A 27,257-nucleotide genomic window follows, 5' to 3' on the forward strand; every position below is an offset into this window, starting at 1 on the left:
GAAATGTGTGTATGGTAAGAGTAGTACTTTCTAAGCACTCATTCAAACGGGTGCAGAAAGCCATACAATATAAAGAAACAAGTGTATTTCTCTGCCCAGGAGTCACAGGTGTTTGCTTACAGTCATCTGTAGAAATCAATGACAAGCGGCTGCTGTATGCTGGTAAATGCACACCCGAGCCCGTGTACAGCTTTGGATATGTGCCCCTGGCAGCTTGCATCCAGATGCCACTATAAGGTGCAGAGATACACTCCTTTTTCACAGAGTACAACTTTCAACATCTGTGTGAAAGAGCCCTAATATTTTTAATGTGCATCCAGTGCATTTCCTGGCAGTTTCTAGGCAGGAAAAATAAAAGTTTAAAGTGTATCTACAGAATAATTTCATATTTTGCAGCTTACCCATCCTTATATGCGATGGCTGCATTCATTTTCCAGGCTTTTTCTATTGTTCTCACCTAGTGATCCTGCTGGTAAAGCAATACCTGTCCTACGGTGACAACACCCACTCACTCTATTGCATCTATGGAGCAGCAGAATTGCCAATGTTTGACAGACAGTACTTTAGGACTGTTAAATATACAATTGAAAGAGGTTTGTTGTAACTGTTTGATGAGTGCACAAAAAAAAAAATGGTGATACTGCCAGAAATCTTCTGAGCTGATAACTTCTACTTTCAATGAAATGTTTAACAGTCTGAAAAGGGGCATGAGACATTCATTGCTAGTGATTACGTACACTAATGCCGTGTACACACGATCAGGCTTTTGCCCGGCCAAATCATATTGTTCTATATCGAAATTCTGATGGAATTCATCGGAATTTCTGATGAAAACACTCTGATGGGGCTACACACGATCGGAAAATCCGAAGGAAAAAGTCCATCTGACTTTTTCCATCGGAAATTCCGATGGTGTGTACGGGGCATTACACTAACTTTATTTAAATAACATTTTTTTATTTTTAATAACCTCCCATGTAAAGTCTTTTAAAGGGGTCATTGGCCATGGGCATTGTTTACATTTCCTCTTTGTATTGTGGTAATTGAGGACATTTGTCAGGACCTGGACTTAAACCTAGGACTTCTGCTGTGTCTGACGATGACAATCCCGCCTTGTGTTTGGCTGAACCTTGAACTTTTTACTCCTCCCATGAACTTCCTGATTTAAGCCATGTCTCTATATGTCCTGTTTGCCAGATTATTGTGCTCTCTTCAGCCAGTATCTTGCTCTCATCTTCCCTGCTGCCATCCATATTATGCTACCACTTGTTACTGACCTTTGGCTTGGTTTACTGACTACGCTTCTGTTTGATCCTTACCTTCTTATCAACTTCTGGACCCTGGCTTGCTCGCCTCCTGGTGGGGCAATCCTGAGGGTCGTGACCTGGAACTAACATGCAGCAAAATCCATCTCCACCATCAGGAGCTCTGGTGAACACCAGTTAGTACTTAGACTCCGCACCTCAGGTGAGCCTGCATCATCCACCAGTGTGTCTGCCTGTGTACCTATCCTGCTGGTCGGTGGTACTACTATACTGCTACTGCTATAGCAACTGGTATTCGAGCCTGACCCCTGATCATGACACACAAACTGTGGAAATATTTTTTATACTGCAGGTTTGGAGCCCAATCTTATAGAAAGACAGCACTTTAAGAGGAAATGTTAAACTTTACTTGAATCCCATATCAGAATACAACCACCAATGTTTAAATAATGCAGTAGTCCTCTTTCTCAAGGTAAACAAAAGAGAGCGCCAGACCAAAACCAGAAGAAAAAGTCTATGATACTTGAATTTTCTGTAAAAGAAAAGTTTCTAAAAACAGCCTATGCATTTTGGGGGCAACACCTCTCCCTATTTATCAGGCTCAACACAGGATAAAACTTGGATTGACTTAGAGAAAAGTGACTTAGTGCTAGTCTTGAACCCTCCACATGTGGAGAGTTAAATACTGGTTCTAATATAGATCCGTAAAGTCACTGTTTTCACAATCCATCCTGTGTTGAGCCCTGATGAAAGGGAAGTGATGTTGCCCCTGAAATACTTTGGCTGTTTTTATATGACTTTGTTTACCAACAAAATTTGTATTATCTTGAACTCTTTCATCTGCTTTTGGTCTGGTGTTCCTTTCTGTATTTGTATGGTTTGAGTTACTCTTGGGTGCCCATTGAAAAAAGTCTTGCCTGTCCTCATTTTTCCTTCATCTAAGCACACATGGAAGTCTCAAATTTCCCAGTGCCTCTTTAGATATGTTGTTCTGGACTCTTTCTCAAGGTAACAAGCAGAAAGTATGGAAAACAAAAAGTGTAGTGCTAAATATATATGTCAAAACAAAAGAGACTATAAAAAATAAATCATATAATCATAAAGTGATAACACCAAGGTGCTCAAAAGTCCATAATTAATGGTATATAGTTGCAGTCTTAGTAAAGTTCAAAATCGAAAAAAGATCCAAAACAGAAGTGACATGTTGTGGAAAGTAGAAGTGAGAATTGCTAGTAGATCCACCACCAAGGTATAAATTGGAGGCTTACCAGAGAGGGTGGACCTAAATAAGCATATACTTAGTAGGTCGTAAAGGCTTAAAGGGAAAGTATCTTTGCTTGCCACCTTGAGAAAGAGGGCTACTTTACCTTTAAAAACTGGTTGTTATATTCTGATATGGAACTTTAGTAAAGTTTAAAAGAGAAGTTTGGGATTTAAAAAAAACACACACACACACACACACACAGTTTTTTACAAAAGTAAGTACACCCCTCACATTTTTGTAAATCTTTTATTATATCTTTTCATGTGACAACACTGAAGAAATTACACTTTGCTACAATGCAAAGTAGTGAGTGTACAGCTTGTGTAACAGTGTAAATTAGCTTTCCCCTCAAAATAACTCAACACACAACCATTAATGTCTAAACCGCTGGCAACAAAAGTGAGTACACTCCTAAGTGAAAATGTCCAAATTGGGTCCAAAGTGCCAATATTTTGTGTAGCCACCATTATTTTCCAGCACTGCCTTAACCCTCTTGGGCATGGAGTTCACTAGAGCTTCACAGGTTGCCACTGGAGTCCTCTTCCACTCCCCCATGACGACATCACAGAGCTGGCTGGATGTAAGAGAACTTGCGCTCCTCCACCTTCCGTTTAATGCAGAGCAGTGCATCTGCAGGTTACCTGCACTGAGCCCTAGACTTCTGTTATTATCTGGGAGTTTGGTGAGCTTTCTGAAAGTGCACCAAACCTGCAGAATATAATAGAAGTCTATTGCAAAGTGCAGAAAAGCCAAAGGTACACTGCATTGCACCCGCGGTGTGGGTAAACCACAGCGCATCAGTGTAAAAGCAACCATGGCCCCTTTCACATGGTCAGTCTGACCCAATTGGACCCTATATTCACCTCTAAGGAGTGGCAGATGTAAACCGACTTGTGTCCTACCTCTAAGCTGATCAAGCTGTGACTGTGTCCGCTCTGCATATGCAGAGCGGACACGGACCTGCCATCCGCCCGCTCCGCTGATTGTGGCCCGCGACCAGTTACCAAGTGGCTTAAGTGGCCCTCGCACTTCAAAAGGTTGGGCACCCCTGGGCTAGGCCATCTTTATGTAGAGCAACAATTCTTTTTTAGATTATCAGAGAGTTCTTTTCCATGAAGTGCCATATTGAACTTCCAGTGACCAGTAAGAGAGAGTGAGAGGGAAAACACCGAATTTAACACACCTGCTCCCCATTCACACCTAAAACCTTGTAACATTAATGAGTCACATGTCACTGGGGGAGGGAAAATGGCTAATTGGGCCCAATTTAGACATTTTTACTTAGGGGTGTAGTCACTTTTGTTGCCAGCAGTTTAGACATTAATGACTGTGTGTTGAGTTATTTTGAGGGGACAGCAAATGTACACTCTTATACAAGCTGTACACTCACTACTTTACATTGTAGCAAAGTGCAATTTTTTCAGTGTTGTCACATGAAAAGATAGAATAAAATATTTACAAAATTGTGAGGGGTGTACTTACTTTTGTGAGATACTGTAATTTGAAACTCACCTAGGTTGATGCAAAATCAATCCAATGCTGCATCTGTCCCCCGCTGGTTCTGCAGTGAGAAATGAAAAATCAAACTCAGCCGATTGCTAAGTTCTCCCACACCACTTTGAGAAGAGAGCCGGGATTGTCAGTCACCGGCTCTCTTCTCTCCCCTCCAGTGCTCACTGAACTGGGTTGTGGAGGGGGTGTGAGGGGCTGGCTGGGTTGTGGAGGGGGTGTGAGGGGGGTGTGAGATCCTGACCATTCCTAAGCCAGAACTGGCTGAGTGATGTCAGTCAACAGCAGGCTTAAGCCTGCTGTCGGGTGAAAATGGATCACAGGGGTGCAGAGCTGGACTGGACTTTTGTGATCCACAGGAGAAGTGTGGCTGAAAAGCTTTAGCCATACTTCTCCATTGACATCTGGATGTCCCTTTCGAGTGCTGTCTTTTTCTGAGACTGGATTTTACACGTGACTATACGCTTACCCTCAAATAGGGTGTAGAAGTCTGTTTGAAATGGTTTAATGAATTTGAGGTTTGGAGCCCAGCCTGGGCTGCTGCTATATACACAGTCCTGTGTATTAGGTTTGGATTTCTGTCACCATGCTGTATTTCTCTAGAACTGACATACCAGCTTTGGCTATGTTATTTTTATCACAACAATCTAAATACATTTTGGGTTCAGTCAAAAGATATTTCAAGAACCTATTTGGCATAATATCCTTATGTCAATTGAATGTATAAATATTTGGCAAACAGACTGAACAATGACTAAAATATAATTCACATTTTATGGCTAATGTTTTGCCTATCATGATTTTAGCAACTGCCAGAGTTTTATCTATTCTGACTTTTATATTGTGGCCAGCAGCCATCTACACATTCATGTATGCTCCATATTAGCTACACTTCTAGTGTATGGCCTTTATTGTATCCTTTCCACTGATGTTTAGTAGGGAAAATTTGACACATTTCTTTTACAAAATAAACAGCCAGATGCCAAGAAAAAAAATGCCCTAGCAAAGGAAAATGTCTTTGAGAATATTACCATTGTACTTTTTGCCCAGAAATGATCAGAAAGCCAGTACAAGTGCTGCTATAGCATTTAATATCCATGATAACACACTGATCGGTTTACTCAATGTGTGCATTAGAAATGCTTTAAACTATCTATCAGGTAAAAGGCAGGCTTCTAGATTGGGCAATAGAGCCATCTTGTGGCAAAGCATTGAGTGTTCACTTTTGGAGGAAAATAATAAATAGTGTTAAAGGGGGATTTTCAACCTGGAAAAAATTAAAAGTCAACTGCTACAAATATTGTAGTTGCTGACTTTAATTAAAAAGAAAAGTACCTGTCCAGAGATCCAAAGTTTTCCTCGCCCCTGACGGTTCTTTACTGGTCTTCGGGGCCCTAGCACTGCCATGTTTACTGTTGGAAGCCGCCTGTGACTCCTTGTGGCTTTACTGCCAGCTTCCCACTTTTTATGTGAATTTCTGCTTTAAAGCAGGGGTTCACCCTAAAAACAATTTTCTAACATTACATTGAGCTCACTCTCGACATTGACAGTATGCCGATTTTTTATTTTTTTTGCTGTACATACCTCGTATAGCTATTTTCTTACCCGGCTTCCGGGTAGTGCCTCCCGCGGGAGTGGGCATTCCTATGCAGCAGCTAGTGATTGACTTGATGACAAAAACTACCCCCCGTTGCATAAGGAGCGTCACGAGTTGCCGAAAGAAGCCGAACGGCGAGTCGGCGCTATACGGCGCCTACGCACCGACGTTCGGCTTCTTTCGGCAACTCGTGGCGCACATTATGCAATGGGGGGGGGAGTTTTTGTCATCACATCAATCACTAACTGCTGCATAGGAACGCCCAGTCCCGCGGGAGGCACCACCCGGAAGCCGGGTAAGAAAATAGCTATACGAGGTATGTACAGCAAAAAAAAAAAAAAGAAATCGGCATACTGTCAATGTCGAGAGTGAACTCAATGTAATGTTAGAAAATTGTTTTTAGGGTGAACCCCCGCTTTAAGTAACTGCAGTGTTATGTAGGTAGCTATATACTAAAATGTTACCAATAAACATATCTTTCAGAAGGAGAGGAGATATATGCATATTACAAAAGCACATGTTTCGTGAAACTCATGTGGTGATGTATTATCTTGTCAAGAAAAGATTAGGTTCAACCCCAGTGCAGAGATTTTGCAACAAGTTAGAAAATCTCTGTGTGCAATAACGAGAACTTGCAAAGACTGGAGATCTTAATTATTATTCCTTAGGGTAGCACTATACAATCAAGTCACCAATCACTGCATGTGGGAATAGAATATTCATGGCCAGAGATCACTTTATGGAAATATATTAGTAGTTAGTCAGATTCAACTGGACTTGTTCTTTAATGTCCAAGACATATGTTAAGCCTCGTGCACACGTCCGAGGAACTCGACGGGCGAAACACATTGTTTTGCTCGTCGAGTTCCTTGTGAAGCCACCGAGGATCTCGGCGAGCCAAATTTTCCCATTGCCGTCGAGGAAAAAGAAGACATGCTTTTTTTTTGGCCCGACGAGATCCTCAGTGGTTTCCTCGTTGAAAAGTGTACACACGTCCGGTTTCCTCGGCAAAAAAAAAAAAACACAGCAAGCTTCTTGCTGGTTTTTGCTGAGAAACTCGGCCGTGTGTACGAGGCCTCAGTTTATCCAAGCCACTTTTTTAGTTCAAATGATTGTCAGGAAAAGACCCCCGATTTATATCTAGACAGGTGGCAAAGACACCTTTATTCAATCACTATGGAAGGGCCAATGTTATTGCCCAAGAACAGGATGGGAGGTGTGAAATGGTGAATCCACCCTGTTCTAGTTACATAGTCCCATTCTTGGTATTAGGAAGGTGTTTTAATGCAACATTTTATATGTGGCAACAATGTTTTTTTATTACAGTGAGGTACACCTTTTGGACAGGTAGGACAACTGGTTCACCAGAGGCATTAAAGAGACCATCTACATCAAACTGGAACAACCTTCCTTGAACAGGGGTAGGGGCCTTCAACGTCATCTGTCTTACACATGTTTTCTTACTATTTCTACTTTAGTGTTTTGACACCAGTTTAAAACGTTGAAGCCTTCCTCACACCAATAATGGAAATATGTAATTAGAACAGGATGATTCCACAATTTTTACACCTCCCACCCTATTCTGGGACAATACCTTCTACCTTTCAGTGGTGATTGGTTAGGGTGTCTGTGCTACCTGTGTGGATATATATATATATATATATATATATATATATATATATATATATATATATGGCTGGGTTTTTTCCTAACACCCATCAGAACTGAAGAAGAGGCTTGGATATGGTACAAGATGTTTTTGACCTTTACAGATATTTGCTTACTGGGCTACAATCCCATAGTAAACTTGTATTAGCAAGGTTCATGTATATGGGTTTTAATGTAAATAAGAAGATACAAAAATATGTATTTAGCTGCAATAAATCCTATACCAATAATAATACTTATACTAGTAATCTGAATACATGACCTATACAGAAAAAACATGGTTTGCATTGTTTGGGATGTAATGGCCTCAAATTTAAACAACCACAGTGTATGTACTTTTAGTATACATTTCTGTGTATCAAAATAATATGATGATCTCATCTGCTAAAGTAATTATTTAATACCATTCAAGGGATTAAAAAAAAAATCATATACGTATATATTTTTTTCAAAACATATATTTTGAACTTTAAATGCAGATGCACTGGATGCACTGGGAAAACACATATACACTGGCTTCAATGTCTGACCACCTTACGAAAATTCAAGTTACATAGCTACCTCTGGCTTTAATTACTTTTTGAGTCACTGAACCAGAACAAGCATGTGTTCTAAACTAGACTAGCATACTTTGGGTTTATGAATCAGTGGATCAACGTAACAGACAAGCATCTAGTATTTTCACAAGGAGGTCAGCAACGAAAGTGTGGTACTTTTCTGTGCATATTTCTTTTAATGTGAATTTGCCATGAAGCAGAACACCTGTTTTGTCTTTTGATGGAAGCAGCAAATGGAAGTCACTGCCTTAGAACTACAATGTGGTATGTGTTTCAGTGAATGTCAGATTCCATAGGGGGATTCTCAAACAGGTTTTTTGCCTAAGGCCCTGTACACACGTTCGAGGAACTCGACGGGCAAAACTCATCATTTTGCTCGTCGAATTCTGTGTGAAGCCGCCGCGGATCTCGGCGAGCCAACTTTCCTCATTGAACAATGAGGAAATAGAGAACATGTTCTCTATTTGGCTCGACGAGGAACTCGTCGGCTTCCTCGGCCGAAAGTGTACACACGGCGGGTTTCTCGGCAGAATACGGCTCCGATCGAGTTTCTGGCTGAATTCTGCCGAGAAACTCGGTCGTGTGTATGGGGCCTAACAGTTTATGAGAAAATAGTCTAAGGTCGGTCAAAGATCAAGCAAATTTCTTTCCCGCAATACTGACAGTGTTGACAGTGGAATTCCTCCCAAGGAGCCACTGTGTTGTCCTGTCAGGGGATGGGGGAAGCCGTCCCTGCTAAGAGAACACAGTGATAATTTCTAGTGGCCACAAGCTACAGCTGCCTATCCCAATAGGGTTTTTCTTTAGCAAAATGGTTGTGTTAATTATAAAATGGAAAAGTAGAAGGAATTAATGTCATTCTAATCAAACCTTTAATTTGCTAAATATTCAAACCGATAATAAGTACATTTTCATTTGTGTAACATAAATGCATTAGGAAAAGTTAATACAGTATATCAGTGATATGCAATTAGCGGACATCCAGCTGTTACAAAACTACAAGTCCCATCGTGCATTTGCCTCTGGGTGTCATGCTTGTTGCTGTCAGAGTCTTGCTATGCCTCATGGGACTTGTAGTTCTCCAAAAGCTGGAGGTCCGCTAATTGCATATCCCTGCAGTATTATGAACACACTTATGAATTCATAAATCAAAGCTCTGCCACCATTGTGCTGGCTCTGTTGAATCATTTTGCTGAAGACAGCTAAGCGAGTGGCTCACAAAACAGTCAGGTGGTGACCCTCTACATTATAGAAACCTTGACACTTGGCTAAGCTACTGACTTGTTCTGATGCTAATATTGTCAATGCTGTACTATAAGAAATGCAGTCTGTTAGCTAATTAATTTAAGATTAATTTTTGAAGGCACCAAATCCTACAAAAGCCAATACATATTGCACTGGTTTCTATATAATGATACAGTTTTAAGTAAACAGTGATGCTTCACCCTAAAAGCTGTTAAGCGGTTATGTGCAAAGACACGAATGAACACAACACTCTCAAAAAGACAAATGAACATTTTAGCTCATATTTATAAATTAGATGCAAGACATCATGGAAGAACAGCTGCCACTGACTGAGTAGTAAAGAAAGAGACAAGCAGAAATAAGCCACTTACCACAGCCTTCAATAGGATCAGACGGAAAAAAAGAGCAAATGCATGCATTAAGATTGAATCGGTATATTAGAGGGATTGTAAAAGTCATAACAGTTTCTGCCATCCCCGATTCAGAATTCAGGAACGTCTAGCTGGCCAAAAATCCACTCGCTTCTCTGACAGCCAGCCTAAGTCTATGATTGACTAAAACTTGGCCACTGACAATCTTAAATGCTGATACCTGGGAGCAGTAATGTATGAAAACAGCTCTGCTCTCCCTTTTGGGGATTAAATATGCCACATTTCATTTGTTCTCAACAAGCCAGATATTTCCTTTCTACAGATGAGCTAGAGCAGAAAATCTGTTTTATTTTCACCTTTTACTATGTATCTTGGGAAATTGCCTATATTTACCTTCTTTCACTAGTTCCAGAACACTTGGATTTGGTTTTTATTCTGCTTTACTTCACCCCTTGTGCGAAATTCAGCAGTTTTATATTGCAGTTTTAACATAAAATGCATATGCAAGGATGTATTTACCATAGAGACATTGAGATCCATTGGCCAAGTAAAATAAATAGATTTATATTCATTTTAGGAAGCAACATGGCTTGGCTTAGAAGTAAGCAAGGCTGTATTACGACATTGGTTTACTGGATTTAAAAAGGGAACTTTAAAGTGTACCTATAGCCTCGGAGCAAACAATATTCTGCAAATGTTAGGAATTTAATTTTTTTTAATCTTAAGCCTCCTACACCAATTAAGCACCATCTCTCATAAAATATGAGTGTCATATCCTACTCCAGAAAGCTGTGGTGGGTTGTGTAATAGATGGTATTACTTGCAAAAGTGCTCTGTATGAAGAGCTCTAAACAGAAGTGTCTGTGATAGCAAACATATCTACAAGTTGCTGTGCTGACTTTGCTAATGTAATAAGGAAAAAATATGGGGTGTACATAAGATAAAGGTAAATAATAAACATCACACTTTCAAAATACAGAAAAACTTGTGTCTTCCTTCCCTACTTTTTAAAGTAGAACTGAAAAGGTCAAGGTATAGAGAGGACCTTACAGAGAATATCTAAAAGTTTCAAACTAAATGTATACCCATACCCATTCTCAGTTTTGGATAGTAGGGATGGGTTACCACCCCTGTCAGATTATTCTTTGTTGTTTTGTTTGCTTTCACTTCCTTTCGGGGTAGACATAGAACAGGAAGCAAGAGTAAATCTCTACAAAATTAGTTTGCATTGGGAGATTTCCCTTCTATTGCTGTTCTGGGGACAACTGTAACAATTTGGATTCCCCATAACTTTTGATCTATGTGACAGGAGCCAATAGGACAAATAGGAAGGTTGACTCTCTCCAGTGAGTGAGTAAGTGAAAAACTTGTATAGCGCTACACATGTGAACTGAATCGCCTCAAGGTGCTTGGTATCCATTTCCTTCTATTTTTTTGCCTTCAGAATAGGTGGGTTTTGAATTTTTTTCTGAAGGCCTGGTGACAACACTAAAAACTTGAAGGGGTTCTAAACTGTTGCCATTGTACCCAAAATGTAGAAAAAAAAGCCTTACAGTTGTATATCTGCAGTGAGAGATATATGGTACTACTGCCTGTGGCTGCTATTCTCTCAAGATTTAGACGGGATTTGATGGTGTCACTACAGTGTTGCTCATTGTTCTCCTTGCTAAAGGCTAACATGAAGAAGCAAAGCTTTGTACCCCTACCAAGATTGCCACCTCCACACAGGGATAAAGTGCAGAACAAGGTATGGTGGGTCAGTAAGGGCAAACAATCAGCTGCAGGAAGACCACAAGCAAAAGAAGAGACTAGTCCTTTGCCCTCTGTTTAATTTTGAATTTTTGGGGTACATCTTACAGAGTTTAGCTCCACTTTTACATCTAAAACAACCCTCAAGATTTGTATATACTTGTCTTGTCTTATATACAAATGTGGAGATAGTTTGTTGCATTTTACAAAGCGTCATGAATGTGTTGATGCTACAGTAAAGGGAATATCTGTGTCCTGTGTAGAACTTTCATGGGTTCCATTTTAAGATTGGAAGGGGAGTGCTAAAGCTATCTATGAAGCATTCATGAACAATCATAGGTGTGCACAACCTATTGCATTAGGGTGTGCACCCCAAGCGTATATGAGATGGGGAGTGGGCGGTGTCTGTAGTTTTTATTTTTATTGTTATTTTTTTTTTACATTTTATTTTTTTACATTTTTTTGGGAGCCCCATTAGGGGGCTTTGCTGAAATAAAAGAGGGGATCTGTGCCACATGGGTGATTAGGGTGTGCCCAGGCACACCTGGCACACCCTGTGTGCACATCTATAAGTAGGGGAGTGGGTGGTGTCAGTAGTTTTTATTTTTACTATTTTATTTATTTTTTTGGATTTTTTTTTTTACTATTTTTTTAGGAGCCCCGTTAGGGGGCTTTGCTGAAATAACAGGGGTCCAAACAGGGGGGATCTGTGCCACACGGGTGATTAGGGTGTGCCCAGGTACAACTGGCATACCCTGTGTGCACACCTATGAGTAAGGGAATGGGCAGTGTCAGCAGTTTTTATTTTTATTGTTTTATTATTTTATTTTTACATTTTATTTTTTTACTAATTTTTTTGGTGCCCGTTAGGGAGCTTTGGTGAAATATCAGGGGTCTAAATAGGGGGGATCTGTGCCACACGAGGTGATTAGGGTGTTCCCAGGCACACCTGGCACACCCTGTTCGCACACCTATGTGAACAATATTTTTCATAATTGCTTTTGAGAGTTGATATATTTGTTATTATATATCTCCTGTGTTAAACATACAGTTGTTTAATTGGATCTAAATGTTCTTCACAGAATAACTGTACATAATTATTCATCTGATCCTCCAACAAAATCAACTCATGTTTTATGTATAATGAGAAATAAAAAATTCATATAATATTGTAAAAGATGTATGGGCTGCTAGTCACATGATTTTGCCATGAATTTTTTAAGGGAACAATGTAGCTGTCAGTATATATTCATGAAAGTAAAATGAACAAGCCTGGGCTGTGGTCCATAATCTATAACCCTTCTGTTTGTATAGCTGGCGAAGGGCAAAAGGATTTTTTCCCATGGCACACCAGCTCAATGACCAAACTGAAATGTACCTAAAACACACATGAGATCTTATTTAATAAGCCATTGAGCAAAGAGTAGTACAGCAAATCATAGCTACTGATTTGATTTAGTCAGACCACTGAATTATACATTTTAATCCTACAGCTTTCTGCACTCGGTACAATCCTTTTTGGCTTATGATACAAACTTTTTACCAGCTTCTCTATTGGGGTTCCTCATAAAGTCTCTAGGGCTTCTTTAACAATGGAGTACTGTCAGATTGACAACCCTCTACCTGAAGATACCTATTTAGTTAAAGCACCAAAGGCAAAAGTAAAGCAAACTGCATGGGATGAGTGGAACTTCTATTCTCTTGGGTAGCCTTTGCCAGCAAATATATTTTTTTAGCTGTCTGTAAGAGAACATTTTTCCTCTTTCCAGTCAATGCAAGGGCTGTCTTCTACTAAGCATCAACAAAAGATTTTTTACATTTTTCCTTCAATGTAAGGTGATTTATTTTCACTGACCAGCAATGTAAAGGTGCATTCTTCCCACCGACCATCAATATAAAGGACATACTTCCCACTATCAATGTAAAAGATCATTATTCCCACTATCAATGTAAGGGACATTGTTTACACTAAGGATCAATGTACTGTAATGGGCATTCTTTCCACTAACCACCTGTGTAGGGGGCATTTGCCGCTGGCCAATAATGTGAGGGAGCACTACAATGACCACCAACATAAGCATCTCCCTATTGACTATATGAAATTACACTACAGTACTCACTGTCAGTGTTTTATTCTCACCACTAATATCATACATTTCATGAGTTTTACAGAAAATAAAGCAAAAATGATCACCTCTGGGTGTCAGATAAGCTAAGTAAGACACATTCAATATTCTTTTATTTATTATCATATTATATCTACTACTTAACATGTTTATGCACTTTGAGTTGTAGCTATAATAATTTTAGCAGGGTTTCTCTGATACTTGAAAATGATATCAAGGGTTCCTGCCTGGTAAAAAAATGTATTGAAACACAGTGTAGTGGTATGCAACTTTTAATTTACCTGGCCATAGAAAGCGACTCGATAATAACGCCCGAACAGCCTTTTCTCTGCGTTTACCACCTCTGCAATTTTTAGATAGGATCGGTGAATGCGGTAATAGAGCTCCGACAGTCTCTGAAATCAGGTTAGCAGAAAGTATGAATTATTTAGTATGTGTTCCACATTTCTGCTTTATAAAAACTGCATGACATTTATAGTAGTCTGTGAGAATTTCCCCCAAAAAATTATATTGTGCTGATCAAGCAAACTATTTAAAGTAAATTAATCAAAACATTTCATGAGCAGACTTAAAAATGACAAGCATTAGTTGTTCAATCCTACGTGAAAATTATGAAAAGTTGTATAAAGCAGTTTTAGATTTGAACGTTAAACTAAAATCACATGATTCAACCATAGAAGTTTTCTGTTACTTTTGATAATATTATGTATTAGGCACTAGCTGTCAGTATTATGGACAATGTATATGCGTCACCCAGGTTTTTCAACACATGGTGAGTGGGCTTTAGGGTTTGTGTCTGTTATACACAAAACAAACCTTTTTAATACGTTTTGTTCTGTGTCCAGAAGCCCAGAGGTTTTATAGAGCTTTAGTGTTATAAAGCCTTAATCCCTAGGTCTGCATCTTACCTGGTAGCTAGACCTAATTAATAGTCTCAGCTGTCCATGGCTCTTCATATATTTGGGCTGACTGATGTCCATGGCTCTCTCTCACTCGTTCTGCTGTGGAAGCCTGCTGCTGGGTAGAAAGGCTGGCTGCTAAGCACACGTGCGCTGCCTGTTTGTTTTAGGGAACCCATTAGGGTTTGGACAGGAGCTGACATTGTTTGGTTAGTAGCTCGGACAAGATGTTTTGTTTGTTTTATGTTATGGACTTGTTCTACAAAGCCCTCCTGCATTAAGGTGTGTTTGTTTACGGCCTTGGATGTGCCTGTCTCTGGCATGGTTTACTGCTGCCACTACCAGTTGAGCCCGTTCCCTTTACACATACACTATATTACCCAAAGTATTGGGACGCCTGCCTTTACACGCACCTGAAATTTAATGGCATTCCAGTCTTACTCCGTAGGATTCAATATTGAGTTGGCCCACCCTTTGCAGCTATAACATCTTCAACTTTTCTCGGAAGGCTGTCCAAAAGATTTGGGAGTGTGTGACCATTCTTCTAGAAGTGCATTTGTGAGGTCAGGCACTGATGTTGACAAGAAGGCCTAGCTTGCATTCTCCATTCCAGTTCATCCTAAAGGTGTCCTATTGGGTTGAAGGCAGGACTCTGTACAGGCCAGTCAAGTTCCTCCACCCCAAAATCATTTGGTGAAGGGGGGGCTTATGGTGTGGGGTTGTTTTTCAGGGGTTGACCTTGGCCCCTTAATTCGAGTGAAGGGAACTCTCAAGGCATCAAGACCAAAACATTTTAGACAATTTCATGCCCATGTGGAAACAATCTGGGAATGGCCCCTTCCTGTTCCAAGATGACGGCGCAGCAGTGCACAAAACAAGGTCCATAAAGACATGGATGAGCGAGTTTGTGGTGAAGGAACTTGACTGACCTCAACCTGATAGAACACCTTTGGGAGGAATTAGAGAACAAACTGTGAGCCAGGCCACCTGACCTCACAAATGCACTTCTGGAAGAATGGTCAAACATTCCCATAGACACACTCCTAAACCTTGTGGGCAGCCTTCCCAGAAGAGTTGAAGATGTTATAGCTGCAAAGAGTGGGCTATTGAACCCTATGGACTAAGCCTGGGATCCCATTAAAGTTCACGTGCGTGTAAAGGCAGGTATCCCAATACTTTTGGTAATATAGTGTATATTATAGTGTTTGTTATGTGCACACATTTGTAAAGAGTCAATGTGAACAAAACAAGATTTCTCACCCAGCACTGAGACAATGCCTTCACCAATAGCTCCATGTGTCAGACTAGCAATTGGGAAAGACTAACAATCATTCAGAGATCGGGTGTCATTGAAAAAGCTGTACTATGGCTTTTATGAATGGTGAATCTGACAGGAAAAGGCAGCAATGTCAAGCTCTCTTAATGAGAGCTCCTGACAGCTTTTTAGCTGTATTAACAGCTAAAGGGCAGCGGCAGTAGTGGTGGGGGTTTGGGTTGGAAAAAGATTTCTCCTGCAGGAAGAAGAATCAACACAAGGGACACATTTAAAGTGGTTCTAAAGTCAGAAGTTGTTTTTATCCTAATGCATTATACGCAGGAAGGTAAAACACCTTCTGTGTGCAGCAGCCTTCCTAATACATACCTGAGCCCATCTGGATCCAGCCATTTTGCACGAGAGACTGGGCTGTCCAGGTCTCTCCCTCCTCATTGACTAAGACAGAAGTGGGTGCCATTGGCTCTCACTGCTGTCAATAAAAGTTAGTGAGCCAATGAGGAGAGAGAGGCAGGGCCGAGCCGTGGCTCTGTGTCTGAATTAACACACAGAGCAGCGGCTTGAGTGCCCCTTAGCAACCTGCATGCTGTGGGGGGCACTCAGCAGGAGGGAGGGGCCAGAAGCTCTGGCGGGGGTCCCCAGAATAGAAGGATCTGGGCTGCTCTGTGCAAAACCGCTATTTGTTATTTTTAAACTAAACATAAATATATTTTTTTCTCCCTACATGATACCGGTGTTCATCAAAGATTCAGGAACTGTCAGGTGTGACCAAAAGCTTGTATAGACAAAATATCAGGTTTTTGGACTCGCCCCCAAATAGTTTGTAGACTTTATGATAGAATGCAGAACAGTATTGTTTGGGATATCAATTATTCTGAAAAACTAAGCAGACAACAATCACAGCCACTTGTTAAAAGTTTCTACGCAGCGTTAAATTGTACTCTGCTTTTAGAATTGCTGACTGCATGTCATAAAATCATATATCAGAAATAAAAGCTACCTTGAAGTCTCTCTGCTTTTCAAACACTGCAATGACTGGCTTGCTAACATCAGCAATCAATTCATATCGTTCCGATTTCCAGAGATAGTCCACGCACAGGTCAAGCTGCTCTACCAGAGTACTCTGTAATGACATAAACAGATGCAGATTTTTACTATGGGATACATTATGAACCACTAATATACAGTATTCCAAGAGGACTTACAAATAAGGAGGCATTTAGCTTTAAATGCTATTAAATACAGTAAAGGCTGACAGTTTTAGTATTAATAAGGTAATCAAGATTTGTGTGGTTTAGGGGGTGAGTGGACATGGAGCGAATGGAAAGGAAGCATAACATATCACCTATATTTCTCATTTACACAATGTCAGCTATGGCACCATAGGATAAACTCATATCACTTTCCCTAACAGTTCTGGGTTCTCGTAGCCATGGAAAGATTAATTAAACCAGAAACAGAACACATTTTTTATGGAAATTTAGTTAATTAGAGCTCCTCGCCTACAGCTTTCCTACATCAAGTTTTGTTTTCAAAACTGTCAGCCTGCTGTATAAGTCAGAATTATTGTGCCACTCTATTTTTCCTGAGCTTACTCAAAAATGTTTACAATCAAAGAAACAAGTACTGAAAAGTAATAATTAAATCTACAGTTATGAGGCATTTATTACTATAATGGTTATTACATTAAATCAATGACACAAAAAAAAAAAAAAATGAGGGCCGACACACATAATCACGGGTGATCAATAGTCAAACACGAGGCACAATTTTAATTATTATTATTATTTAATTATTATTTTAATACTGTTAATTTTCTTTTTTAACTCTAAATTTAAATTCCTTTTATTTTTTTTTCACATAAAAAGAATAGACACAATGGCCATTAGTGGTATCTTTAGAAGTAGAATGGTGTTTTTTTTTCTCTCCCTCCCTCTTTTCTTCCTTCTTTTCTCTCGGGGTATAGAAGGACACAATAGGAGAACACACGACACAAGTAGAAGGAATGGAGTGTGTAGGGACAGAGCAGACATACTCCACCGTAGTTAGGGGTGATGTGGAGGAGGTGAACTACAATTTACTTTTTTAATTTTCCTCTTAAATTCTTTTTTCTTTTCTTTTTTGCGTTCGTTTTTTTTTTCTTGTAGGGGGGGGGGGGGTAGAATAATTGATAAGCTTTTGATAAGACATCTCTGTCTAGCTTTTTCATACAATGTTCATTTGTGTCTATTATGTAAATGATGGAACATAAGAATATACAATACTGTATGGAATGTTGTTAATAATAATAAAAAAAATTGATTATAAAAAAAAAAACATTCCGCAGCCTGGATATGGAACCTTTTCCCAAACCCCATATTGCCTGGTACAATGGGACAGTAACAGTGATCATGCATGGTGCATTAATTGGACTGTTTCCTTATACTTCAGCTAATGACTCTTTATGAAAGAAGGTAAAACAAATCTTAGTACCGAAACACAATTTTGCAACATTGACATGTGTTAGTAAAAGTGTATTTATCATCACAACTACTTTGTGTATCTGAAAAAAATGGAGAATCCCCCAGGGTGGGGCTTTTTAGGCAACAGTAGTACAAGTAGTCATAGTAGATACAAAAATATGTAATAGTTTAATAGTAACAAAAGGTATCAAACAATATATGGTAAACATGTATAATACAATAGTTTAAAAACAACACATTATTGGGGTGTAGTTGGAAAAGAGTGAAGAGTCCACAATATAAATACTGGGCCCAACGCGTTTCGGGTTTCCTTCTTCAGGGACCGAAGTATGTGTGGAGTCAGAAAGTGTGACAAACAACTTTTCTAGAAAAAAATAATAAATAAATAGCAATGTGTTGAAAATAATAACATACAAAGGAAAAAATATATATATTAAACTGGCACAGATAAGAAAACATCATACCACCCAAGACGTTTCAACGGCTCAGCACACCCCTTAATAGGACATCGCAGTCGGGACGCATGGCAGACCTCAGATGGTGAAGAGAGGAATGAGGACTGGCATCTTATATCAGTCACAAAGTAGCAAGACCTTTGGCCCGAAGTGTCACAGCGTAAAAAGTTTATTTGGTTGTATTTTTATTTTTACCTGTCCCAAAATATAAATAAATAAAAGGACAGGATAATATCAACGATGCCAGAGGCAAAAAATCGCAAAAAGAAAGCTGAACCAAGAATTTATATGTAAGGTGAGAGGCATACCTGTAATATCAAAGAGTAGCCAAAGAGGTCAGTAGAGGGCTCAGAAGCTAAAAATGAAAATAATATAAATCGCAATTTAGAGATGTACAGAGTATGAGGAAATGACATGTAAGGCAACAGGTTGGGAATCGAGCTAGGAGACATCAAAGGAAAAAGTACTTACATGGGAAGAAAACACAAGCAGTGTGAGGTGTATAAGGATGCTGCAGCCGTCCAGCAATGTCTGACATTGTGGGGCTGCTTGGCTTTAAATAGGAGAAGGGAGGGAAGGGGGAGTAAGGTGGGAGGAGTCTGTCAAAGAGAGCCTGAGTTACTATGGGTCAGTGAGGAAAAAGGGGGCGGTGCTGGAAGATGTCGACGTGAAGCTCCTCCGAGTGAGGAGGGGGGGAGGACGGATGTACCCCGCTCTCCTCACATGGAAGCCCGCACTGGTGACGTAGAGCTGCATCGAGATGCAACTACGTGTGGTATACAGTGGGCGGGACAGAGAGAGAGGGCGGAAGATACGTCCTGCTCTCTCACCTCCGCCCACACTCGCCGCCTGACAGCGCGAATGACGTGGGCATGCCGCAGCATAGAGATGCAACTGCGTGTGGTATACAGTGGGCGGGACAGAGAGAGAGGGCGGAAGATACGTCCTGCTCTCTCACCTCCGCCCACACTCGCCGCCTGGCAGCGCGAATGACGTAGGCACGCCGCAGCGCCGTTAGGAGCTAAACGGCAAGTGACCAAGGAGATCACCTGACACAGGAGTGGGAGATATGCAAATGAGTTAGCTATTTTTTACAGAGTATGCAAGAGACGTATGATAGAAGGGCATAAACGATGCTGGTACAAGGGGAGATAAGTACATAAAAGGTCAGCTGGGGAGGAAATAGTAAAAAAAAAAAAAAAGGGGATTGGTGTGTTGAAACTGCTAAATGCAAATAGAGGTTTGTATATACAGTGATTTGTAAACACAGATACTGCTCAGTGCAAGTAGAGGTTTGTATATACAGTAGTTTTTGTATACAGGTATGCTCAACCCTGAAATTAAAGGGACAGCAATGTAAAAAGATTTTTTATTATACGGATATTATAATTATACAAAAATATGGACACATGGGCTAATAGGTCCAGGGGCAATAAGGAAAAAACAGGGGCATGGAACTGTCCACTGTGTGATCCCTGCCCCTGTTATAGGTGCAAGTATCGACCCACGGTCAAGACACCAAAAGGTGCAAGGGGACCAGGTCAAAAAAAGCCGTCTCCCATAGAAAGAGGAAGACGGCTTACGTGCGCCTAGCTAAGGAGTGACAATAAAGGGGATGCCAATTGAGCCAAACTGCGCTTAGAGAGCGAAGTCCCCGGGGGGTATGCAGGAGGGTACATGAGCATAGTGATAAATACAGGGAACATTCAGTATGTGATACTGACATGGGAGTTGACAGAGTAGAAATAAAGATAATAATAAAAAAAAGGGTTACGAATGGGGACAATAGGTGACATAAGGTCCCCGTAGTATAGAGTAGTCTTAATCAGTCTTTTTCACATCCCCCGGAGGAGAAACCTTCCAAAAAAGGCCTAAAGCTAATCTGCTCATTGAGGCCCGGTGGAAGATTAGCCTCTAGTTCGGCAATCCAACGAGTTTCATGTTGTAAGAGGATCTTATTCCAATCCCCACCTCTGGGGCTTGGATGGATCCTATCGAGGATTAAAAATGTAACCCCTGAAAAAAGTCCATTATGTTGAGACAAGATGTGGCGCCCTAGTGGTAAGTCTGGGTTGGCCGAACGCATGGCATGTAGGTGCCGGGAAGCTCGCTTAAAAAATGGTAATTTGGTTTTTCCCACGTAGAACCTGTTACATTGACAAGTGAGTAAGTATATTACGCCAAATGTCTTGCAATTAGCAAAGTGTCTCGGTCTGTAAGGCCGACCATTGGGTAATACAATATCTCGCTCTATATTGATGTATCGACAAATGGAGCAGCCCCCACAGGTGAAGGTACCCTTCCTTTTGCAAGGATCTTTCCTGAAGTTGTCCTTGAACTCACTGGCCACAAGGTGGTCTTTGAGTGAGCAGGCCCGTCGATAAGTTATCGCTGGCTCTTTCGGTACAAAGGGACCGAGTTGAGGGTCAAAGGAGAGTAGGTGCCAGAATTGTTTGAAGATTCCTCTCGTTTGTTGATGTTGAGTGTGGTACTTAGTGATTAGTCTGGTAGTATCACTACCAACATGGGACTTCTTGCCTGATTGCACCAATAGGTGTGACCTAATTTGTCCATTGGCCCGTTGAAATGATATTTTGAGGATTTTTTTCGAGTACCCTCTATGCAGTAATCTATCACGTAATCCAGCTGCCTCCCGTAGAAAGGATTCCTGGGTAGAGCAATTGCGTCTGAGGCGTAGATATTGACTATAGGGTATTGATCCTATCAGAGATGTGCACTAGAAGCGTGCAATATTGTATTACCCTCTGTGGGTTTTCTGTAGAGCCCTGTTGATATGTACCCATCAGGGTTTTTGAGTAGGGTAACATCAAGAAAGGGGATTTGAGAGTCGCTGGAGGACACTGTGAACTTTAGGTTCAGCTCATTGCAATTCATGATGGACATGAATGACTCGAGCTCCTCAGTCGATCCCTCCCAGATCATAAGGACATCGTCAATATATCTGAACCATCCAGATACGAGATGGATAAATGGTTCTACCGGGTTACTGGTCAGGAACAGTTTTTCCCACTCCCCCAGGTACAGGTTGGCATACGATGGGGCACAGGAGGTCCCCATCGCTACCCCCTGCACCTGGAGGAAGTGGGAGCCGTCAAACGTGAAGACACTGTGATAGAGTATGAACTCCAAGGCCATAATGAGGAATTCCCCAAGCTTCCGATCAGCGCGGAAGATGGGAAGTAAAACATCCCGTATAGCGGCCAAGCCCAGGGGGTGTGGGATGGAGCTATACAGGGCCTCCACGTCGATGGCTACCAATAGTGCTCCTGGAGACACTCTAAGATGTTCGACTTTGTTTAAAAGATGGATGGTGTCCTTAATATAGGATGAGAGATGCGTTACAAAGGGTTTCAAGTGTGAATCGACAAAGATACTCAAATTCTCCGTTAGGGCGCCACTGCCGGATACAATGGGACGGCCCGGTGGATTTGTGAGATCCTTGTGGATTTTGGGCAAGCAGTAGAAAGTTGGAATTTTGGGGTATTTGGTGCGGATAAACTCCCATACATCATGGTTCACTGCACCCTGGGAGAAAGCTCCATCCACCAGAGCATAAAATTCTGTTTCGAACCTTATAATGGTAGATGTGGAGATGGGAGTATACCAATCCCGGTTGGAAAGGATTTTTGTACACATAGCCTTGTATTGATCATTCGTTTGGATCACGATGTTGCCCCCCTTATCGGAGGGCTTGATGGTGAGTGAATGACAGTCTTTAAGTTTCTCTAGTGCCTCATTAGATTGGTAAGCAAACTGTCTAGTGTTGCGTGGTTTTCGTAATTTCTTAATTTCTGCTGTCGTAAGTGCTACAAAAGCAGCCAGGTTCGAATTGGTTTGTAAAGGAGGAAACTTATCCGACTTGATTTTCAATATGTTGGAAGGTCGTTCAGGTACTGGAGTGGGGATGGATTCTGACAGAAGGGTTTCTATGTCCGAGATGTCATCAAAATCAGAAAGGTCTGCCTCGTCACAAAGTGATAGAAGCAGATCCATATCGTATCTGGATGGTTCAGATATATTGACGATGTCCTTATGATCTGGGAGGGATCGACTGAGGAGCTCGAGTCATGTCCATCATGAATTGCAATGAGCTGAACCTAAAGTTCACAGTGTCCTCCAGCGACTCTCAAATCCCCTTTCTTGATGTTACCCTACTCAAAAACCCTGATGGGTACATATCAACAGGGCTCTACAGAAAACCCACGGCGGGTAATACAATATTGCACGCTTCTAGTGCACACCCCACATCTCTGATAGGATCAATACCCTATAGTCAATATCTACGCCTCAGACGCAATTGCTCTACCCAGGAATCCTTTCTACGGGAGGCAGCTGGATTACGTGATAGATTACTGCATAGAGGGTACTCGAAAAAAATCCTCAAAAGATCATTTCAACGGGCCAATGGACAAATTAGGTCACACCTATTGGTGCAATCAGGCAAGAAGTCCCCTGTTGGTAGTGATACTACCAGACTAATCACTAAGTACCACACTCAACATCAACAAACGAGAGGAATCTTCAAACAATTCTGGCACCTACTCTCCTTTGACCCTCAACTCGGTCCCTTTGTACCAAAAGAGCCAGCGATAACTTATCGACGGGCCTGCTCACTCAAAGACCACCTTGTGGCCAGTGAGTTCAAGGACAACTTCAGGAAAGATCCTTGCAAAAGGAAGGGTACCTTCACCTGTGGGGGCTGCTCCATTTGTCGATACATCAATATAGAGCGAGATATTGTATTACCCAATGGTCGGCCTTACAGACCGAGACACTTTGCTAATTGCAAGACATTTGGCGTAATATACTTACTCACTTGTCAATGTAACAGGTTCTACGTGGGAAAAACCAAATTACCATTTTTTAAGCGAGCTTCCCGGCACCTACATGCCATGCGTTCGGCCAACCCAGACTTACCACTAGGGCGCCACATCTTGTCTCAACATAATGGACTTTTTTCAGGGGTTACATTTTTAATCCTCGATAGGATCCATCCAAGCCCCAGAGGTGGGGATTGGAATAAGATCCTCTTACAACATGAAACTCGTTGGATTGCCGAACTAGAGGCTAATCTTCCACCGGGCCTCAATGAGCAGATTAGCTTTAGGCCTTTTTTGGAAGGTTTCTCCTCCGGGGATGTGAAAAAGACTGATTAAGACTACTCTATACTACGGGGACCTTATGTCACCTATTGTCCCCATTCGTAACCCTTTTTTTTATTATTATCTTTATTTCTACTCTGTCAACTCCCATGTCAGTATCACATACTGAATGTTCCCTATATTTATCACTATGCTCATGTACCCTCCTGCATACCCCCCGGGGACTTCGCTCTCTAAGCGCAGTTTGGCTCGATTGGCATCCCCTTTATTGTCACTCCTTAGCTAGGCGCACGTAAGCCGTCTTCCTCTTTCTATGGGAGACGGCTTTTTTTGACCTGGTCCCCTTGCACCTTTTGGTGTCTTGACCGTGGGTCGATACTTGCGCCTATAACAGGGGCAGGGATCACACAGTGGACAGTTCCATGCCCCTGTTTTTTCCTTATTGCCCCTGGACCTATTAGCCCATGTGTCCATATTTTTGTATAATTATAATATCCGTATAATAAAAAATCTTTTTACATTGCTGTCCCTTTAATTTCAGGGTTGAGCATACCTGTATACAAAAACGACTGTATATACAAACCTCTACTTGCACTGAGCAGTATCTGTGTTTACAAATCACTGTATATACAAACCTCTATTTGCATTTAGCAGTTTCAACACACCAATCCCCTTTTTTTTTTTTTTTTTTTTACTATTTCCTCCCCAGCTGACCTTTTATGTACTTATCTCCCCTTGTACCAGCATCGTTTATGCCCTTCTATCATACGTCTCTTGCATACTCTGTAAAAAATAGCTAACTCATTTGCATATCTCCCACCCCTGTGTCAGGTGATCTCCTTGGTCACTTGCCGTTTAGCTCCTAACGGCGCTGCGGCGTGCCTACATCATTCGCGCTGCCAGGCGGCGAGTGTGGGCGGAGGTGAGAGAGCAGGACGTATCTTCCGCCCTCTCTCTCTGTCCCGCCCACTGTATACCACACGCAGTTGCATCACTATGCTGCGGCGTGCCCACGTCATTCGCGCTGTCAGGCGGCGAGTGTGGGCGGAGGTGAGAGAGCAGGACGTATCTTCCGCCCTCTCTCTCTGTCCCGCCCACTGTATACCACACGTAGTTGCATCTCGATGCAGCTCTACGTCACCAGTGCGGGCTTCCATGTGAGGAGAGCGGGGTACATCCGTCCTCCCCCCCTCCTCACTCGGAGGAGCTTCACGTCGACATCTTCCAGCACCGCCCCCTTTTTCCTCACTGACCCATAGTAACTCAGGCTCTCTTTGACAGACTCCTCCCACCTTACTCCCCCTTCCCTCCCTTCTCCTATTTAAAGCCAAGCAGCCCCACAATGTCAGACATTGCTGGACGGCTGCAGCATCCTTATACACCTCACACTGCTTGTGTTTTCTTCCCATGTAAGTACTTTTTCCTTTGATGTCTCCTAGCTCGATTCCCAACCTGTTGCCTTACATGTCATTTCCTCATACTCTGTACATCTCTAAATTGCGATTTATATTATTTTCATTTTTAGCTTCTGAGCCCTCTACTGACCTCTTTGGCTACTCTTTGATATTACAGGTATGCCTCTCACCTTACATATAAATTCTTGGTTCAGCTTTCTTTTTGCGATTTTTTGCCTCTGGCATCGTTGATATTATCCTGTCCTTTTATTTATTTATATTTTGGGACAGGTAAAAATAAAAATACAACCAAATAAACTTTTTACGCTGTGACACTTCGGGCCAAAGGTCTTGCTACTTTGTGACTGATATAAGATGCCAGTCCTCATTCCTCTCTTCACCATCTGAGGTCTGCCATGCGTCCCGACTGCGATGTCCTATTAAGGGGTGTGCTGAGCCGTTGAAACGTCTTGGGTGGTATGATGTTTTCTTATCTGTGCCAGTTTAATATATATATTTTTTCCTTTGTATGTCTTATTTTCAACACATTGCTATTTATTTATTATTTTTTTCTAGAAAAGTTGTTTGTCACACTTTCTGACTCCACACATACTTCGGGCCCTGAAGAAGGAAACCCGAAACGCGTTGGGCCCAGTATTTATATTGTGGACTCTTCACTCTTTTCCAACTACACCCCAATAATGTGTTGTTTTTAAACTATTGTATTATACATGTTTACCATATATTGTTTGATATCTTTTGTTACTATTAAACTATTACATATTTTTGTATCTACTATGACTACTTGTACTACTGTTGCCTAAAAAGCCCCACCCTGGGGGATTCTCCATTTTTTTCTGTTCATCAGGGGTGTCGGCAACTATTTGAGACCAGACTATCAAAGATGTTCTATTCATACTTTGTGTATCTGAGTGGATTATACCTTGTTTTTTCAGGACAAATTGGGCTTTCATTTGATGGTAAATGGTAACGGATATTTCCTGTTTTTTTTATTATTAATAAAGGAAACAATAAATATATATTTTATATAATATATATATTTTTTTAATTTATCTGTATAATTCTTGCTATTACCATAACTTACCACCAAAGAAAAACCCCTAAATAAATTCTCCTGACCCTCGTGTATGTTATTTCTTGTTTGTACTTGTAGTAGGGCCCACAATAATGCGTAGTTTGCTTTTTTTTACCCTACCTAAAACACACTGACACTGACGCATATTCCCCCAAAAAATATATTTTTAAAAACCTACCTATATATTATGAACCTTGACCTTGATCTTTGACCCTTAACTTGACCCTAACACAAACCCTGACACTGATCTAGGTCAAACCTTAACCTAGCTTTTTTTCCTTATTTTTGAATTTTTCTATTTTTTACACACAACAAACACATTTGTTTGTTTACATTTTTCTCCCCAGATAAGGGGAAAAAACACAGGGGAAGGATGCACAATGACTGATCACTGTGATAGCCAATCAGAGGCTATCACAGCAAACAGGTGATCAGGAACCCAGACTCGCGGTTTCCAATCGTCAGTAATATACTCTGGGCTCTGAGTTATGCCCTGTACACACGATCGGACCGTTGTCCGACCAAATTCACATCGGAATTCTGACGGAATTCTATCAGGGGGAAAAGAAAACATGTTCTCTATGTAAACTCTGATGGAATTCATCGGAATTTCTGATGGAATTACTCTGATGAGACATACACATGGTCGGAATTTCAAATGGAAAAAGTCCGTCTGACTTTTTCCATCGAAAATTCTGATCGTGCGTACGGAGCTTAAAGCGGGGTTCCAACCACAATTAGCATTTTTCAAATGTATGTCCTTTCATCATGCGTTTTTTTAATATAAATCTGGTCACTTACTATTTTACAATCCGCCGCCGCTCCGCATAGTTATTCAAAAAAGATAGTTTATAAAACTATGTCCACACCATTGTCATTTTGCTTGTGGGCATTGTGAAGCCCACAAGCACTTACTTCCTGGAAGTCTTGGGTGGGGGGTGATAATTGGGTAGCGCACTGCATCCTGGGAAATGATGACACACATTTCCCAGGAGCATTAGAGGGAGATGATGTCAGGATCCCAGATGATTCCAAAGGCATATTTCCGTGGGACTGCATAGCAACAGGCATTTCCAGATGAGTAAAACATTTTTTTTTCTTTTTTTTAGGTCTAATGAGCACAATAATGAAAAAAATATTTGGGATGAAAACTCAACTTTAAGAGCCCAGGCTCTTTGCTGGGAGTGTGCTGTGCAGCTTGCTC

The 27,257-nt window shown here is 41.1% G+C and overlaps 1 protein-coding gene across 13 annotated transcripts in view; it reads right to left on the minus strand.

Moving 5' to 3' along the window:
• Positions 1-27,257, minus strand: part of DOCK10 (dedicator of cytokinesis 10) — a 433,376-nt gene that overhangs the window by 24,906 nt on the left and 381,213 nt on the right. For 9 of the 13 annotated variants that reach the window (XM_040349133.1, XM_040349131.1, XM_040349129.1 and 6 more), the window contains 3 exons: positions 16,524-16,646; positions 13,633-13,746; positions 9,477-9,482 (listed from right to left, as the gene is read on the minus strand). In XM_040349133.1, the coding sequence (XP_040205067.1) occupies positions 9,477-9,482; positions 13,633-13,746; positions 16,524-16,646 (243 nt within the window). The remainder of the gene's footprint in view (positions 1-9,476; positions 9,483-13,632; positions 13,747-16,523; positions 16,647-27,257) is intronic. The other 4 variants (XM_040349136.1, XM_040349127.1, XM_040349137.1 and 1 more) reach the window with 1 other exon arrangement.

This window comes from Rana temporaria, chromosome 4, assembly GCF_905171775.1.
Source record: "Rana temporaria chromosome 4, aRanTem1.1, whole genome shotgun sequence".
In the NCBI taxonomy this organism is placed as follows: Eukaryota; Metazoa; Chordata; class Amphibia; order Anura; family Ranidae; genus Rana; species Rana temporaria.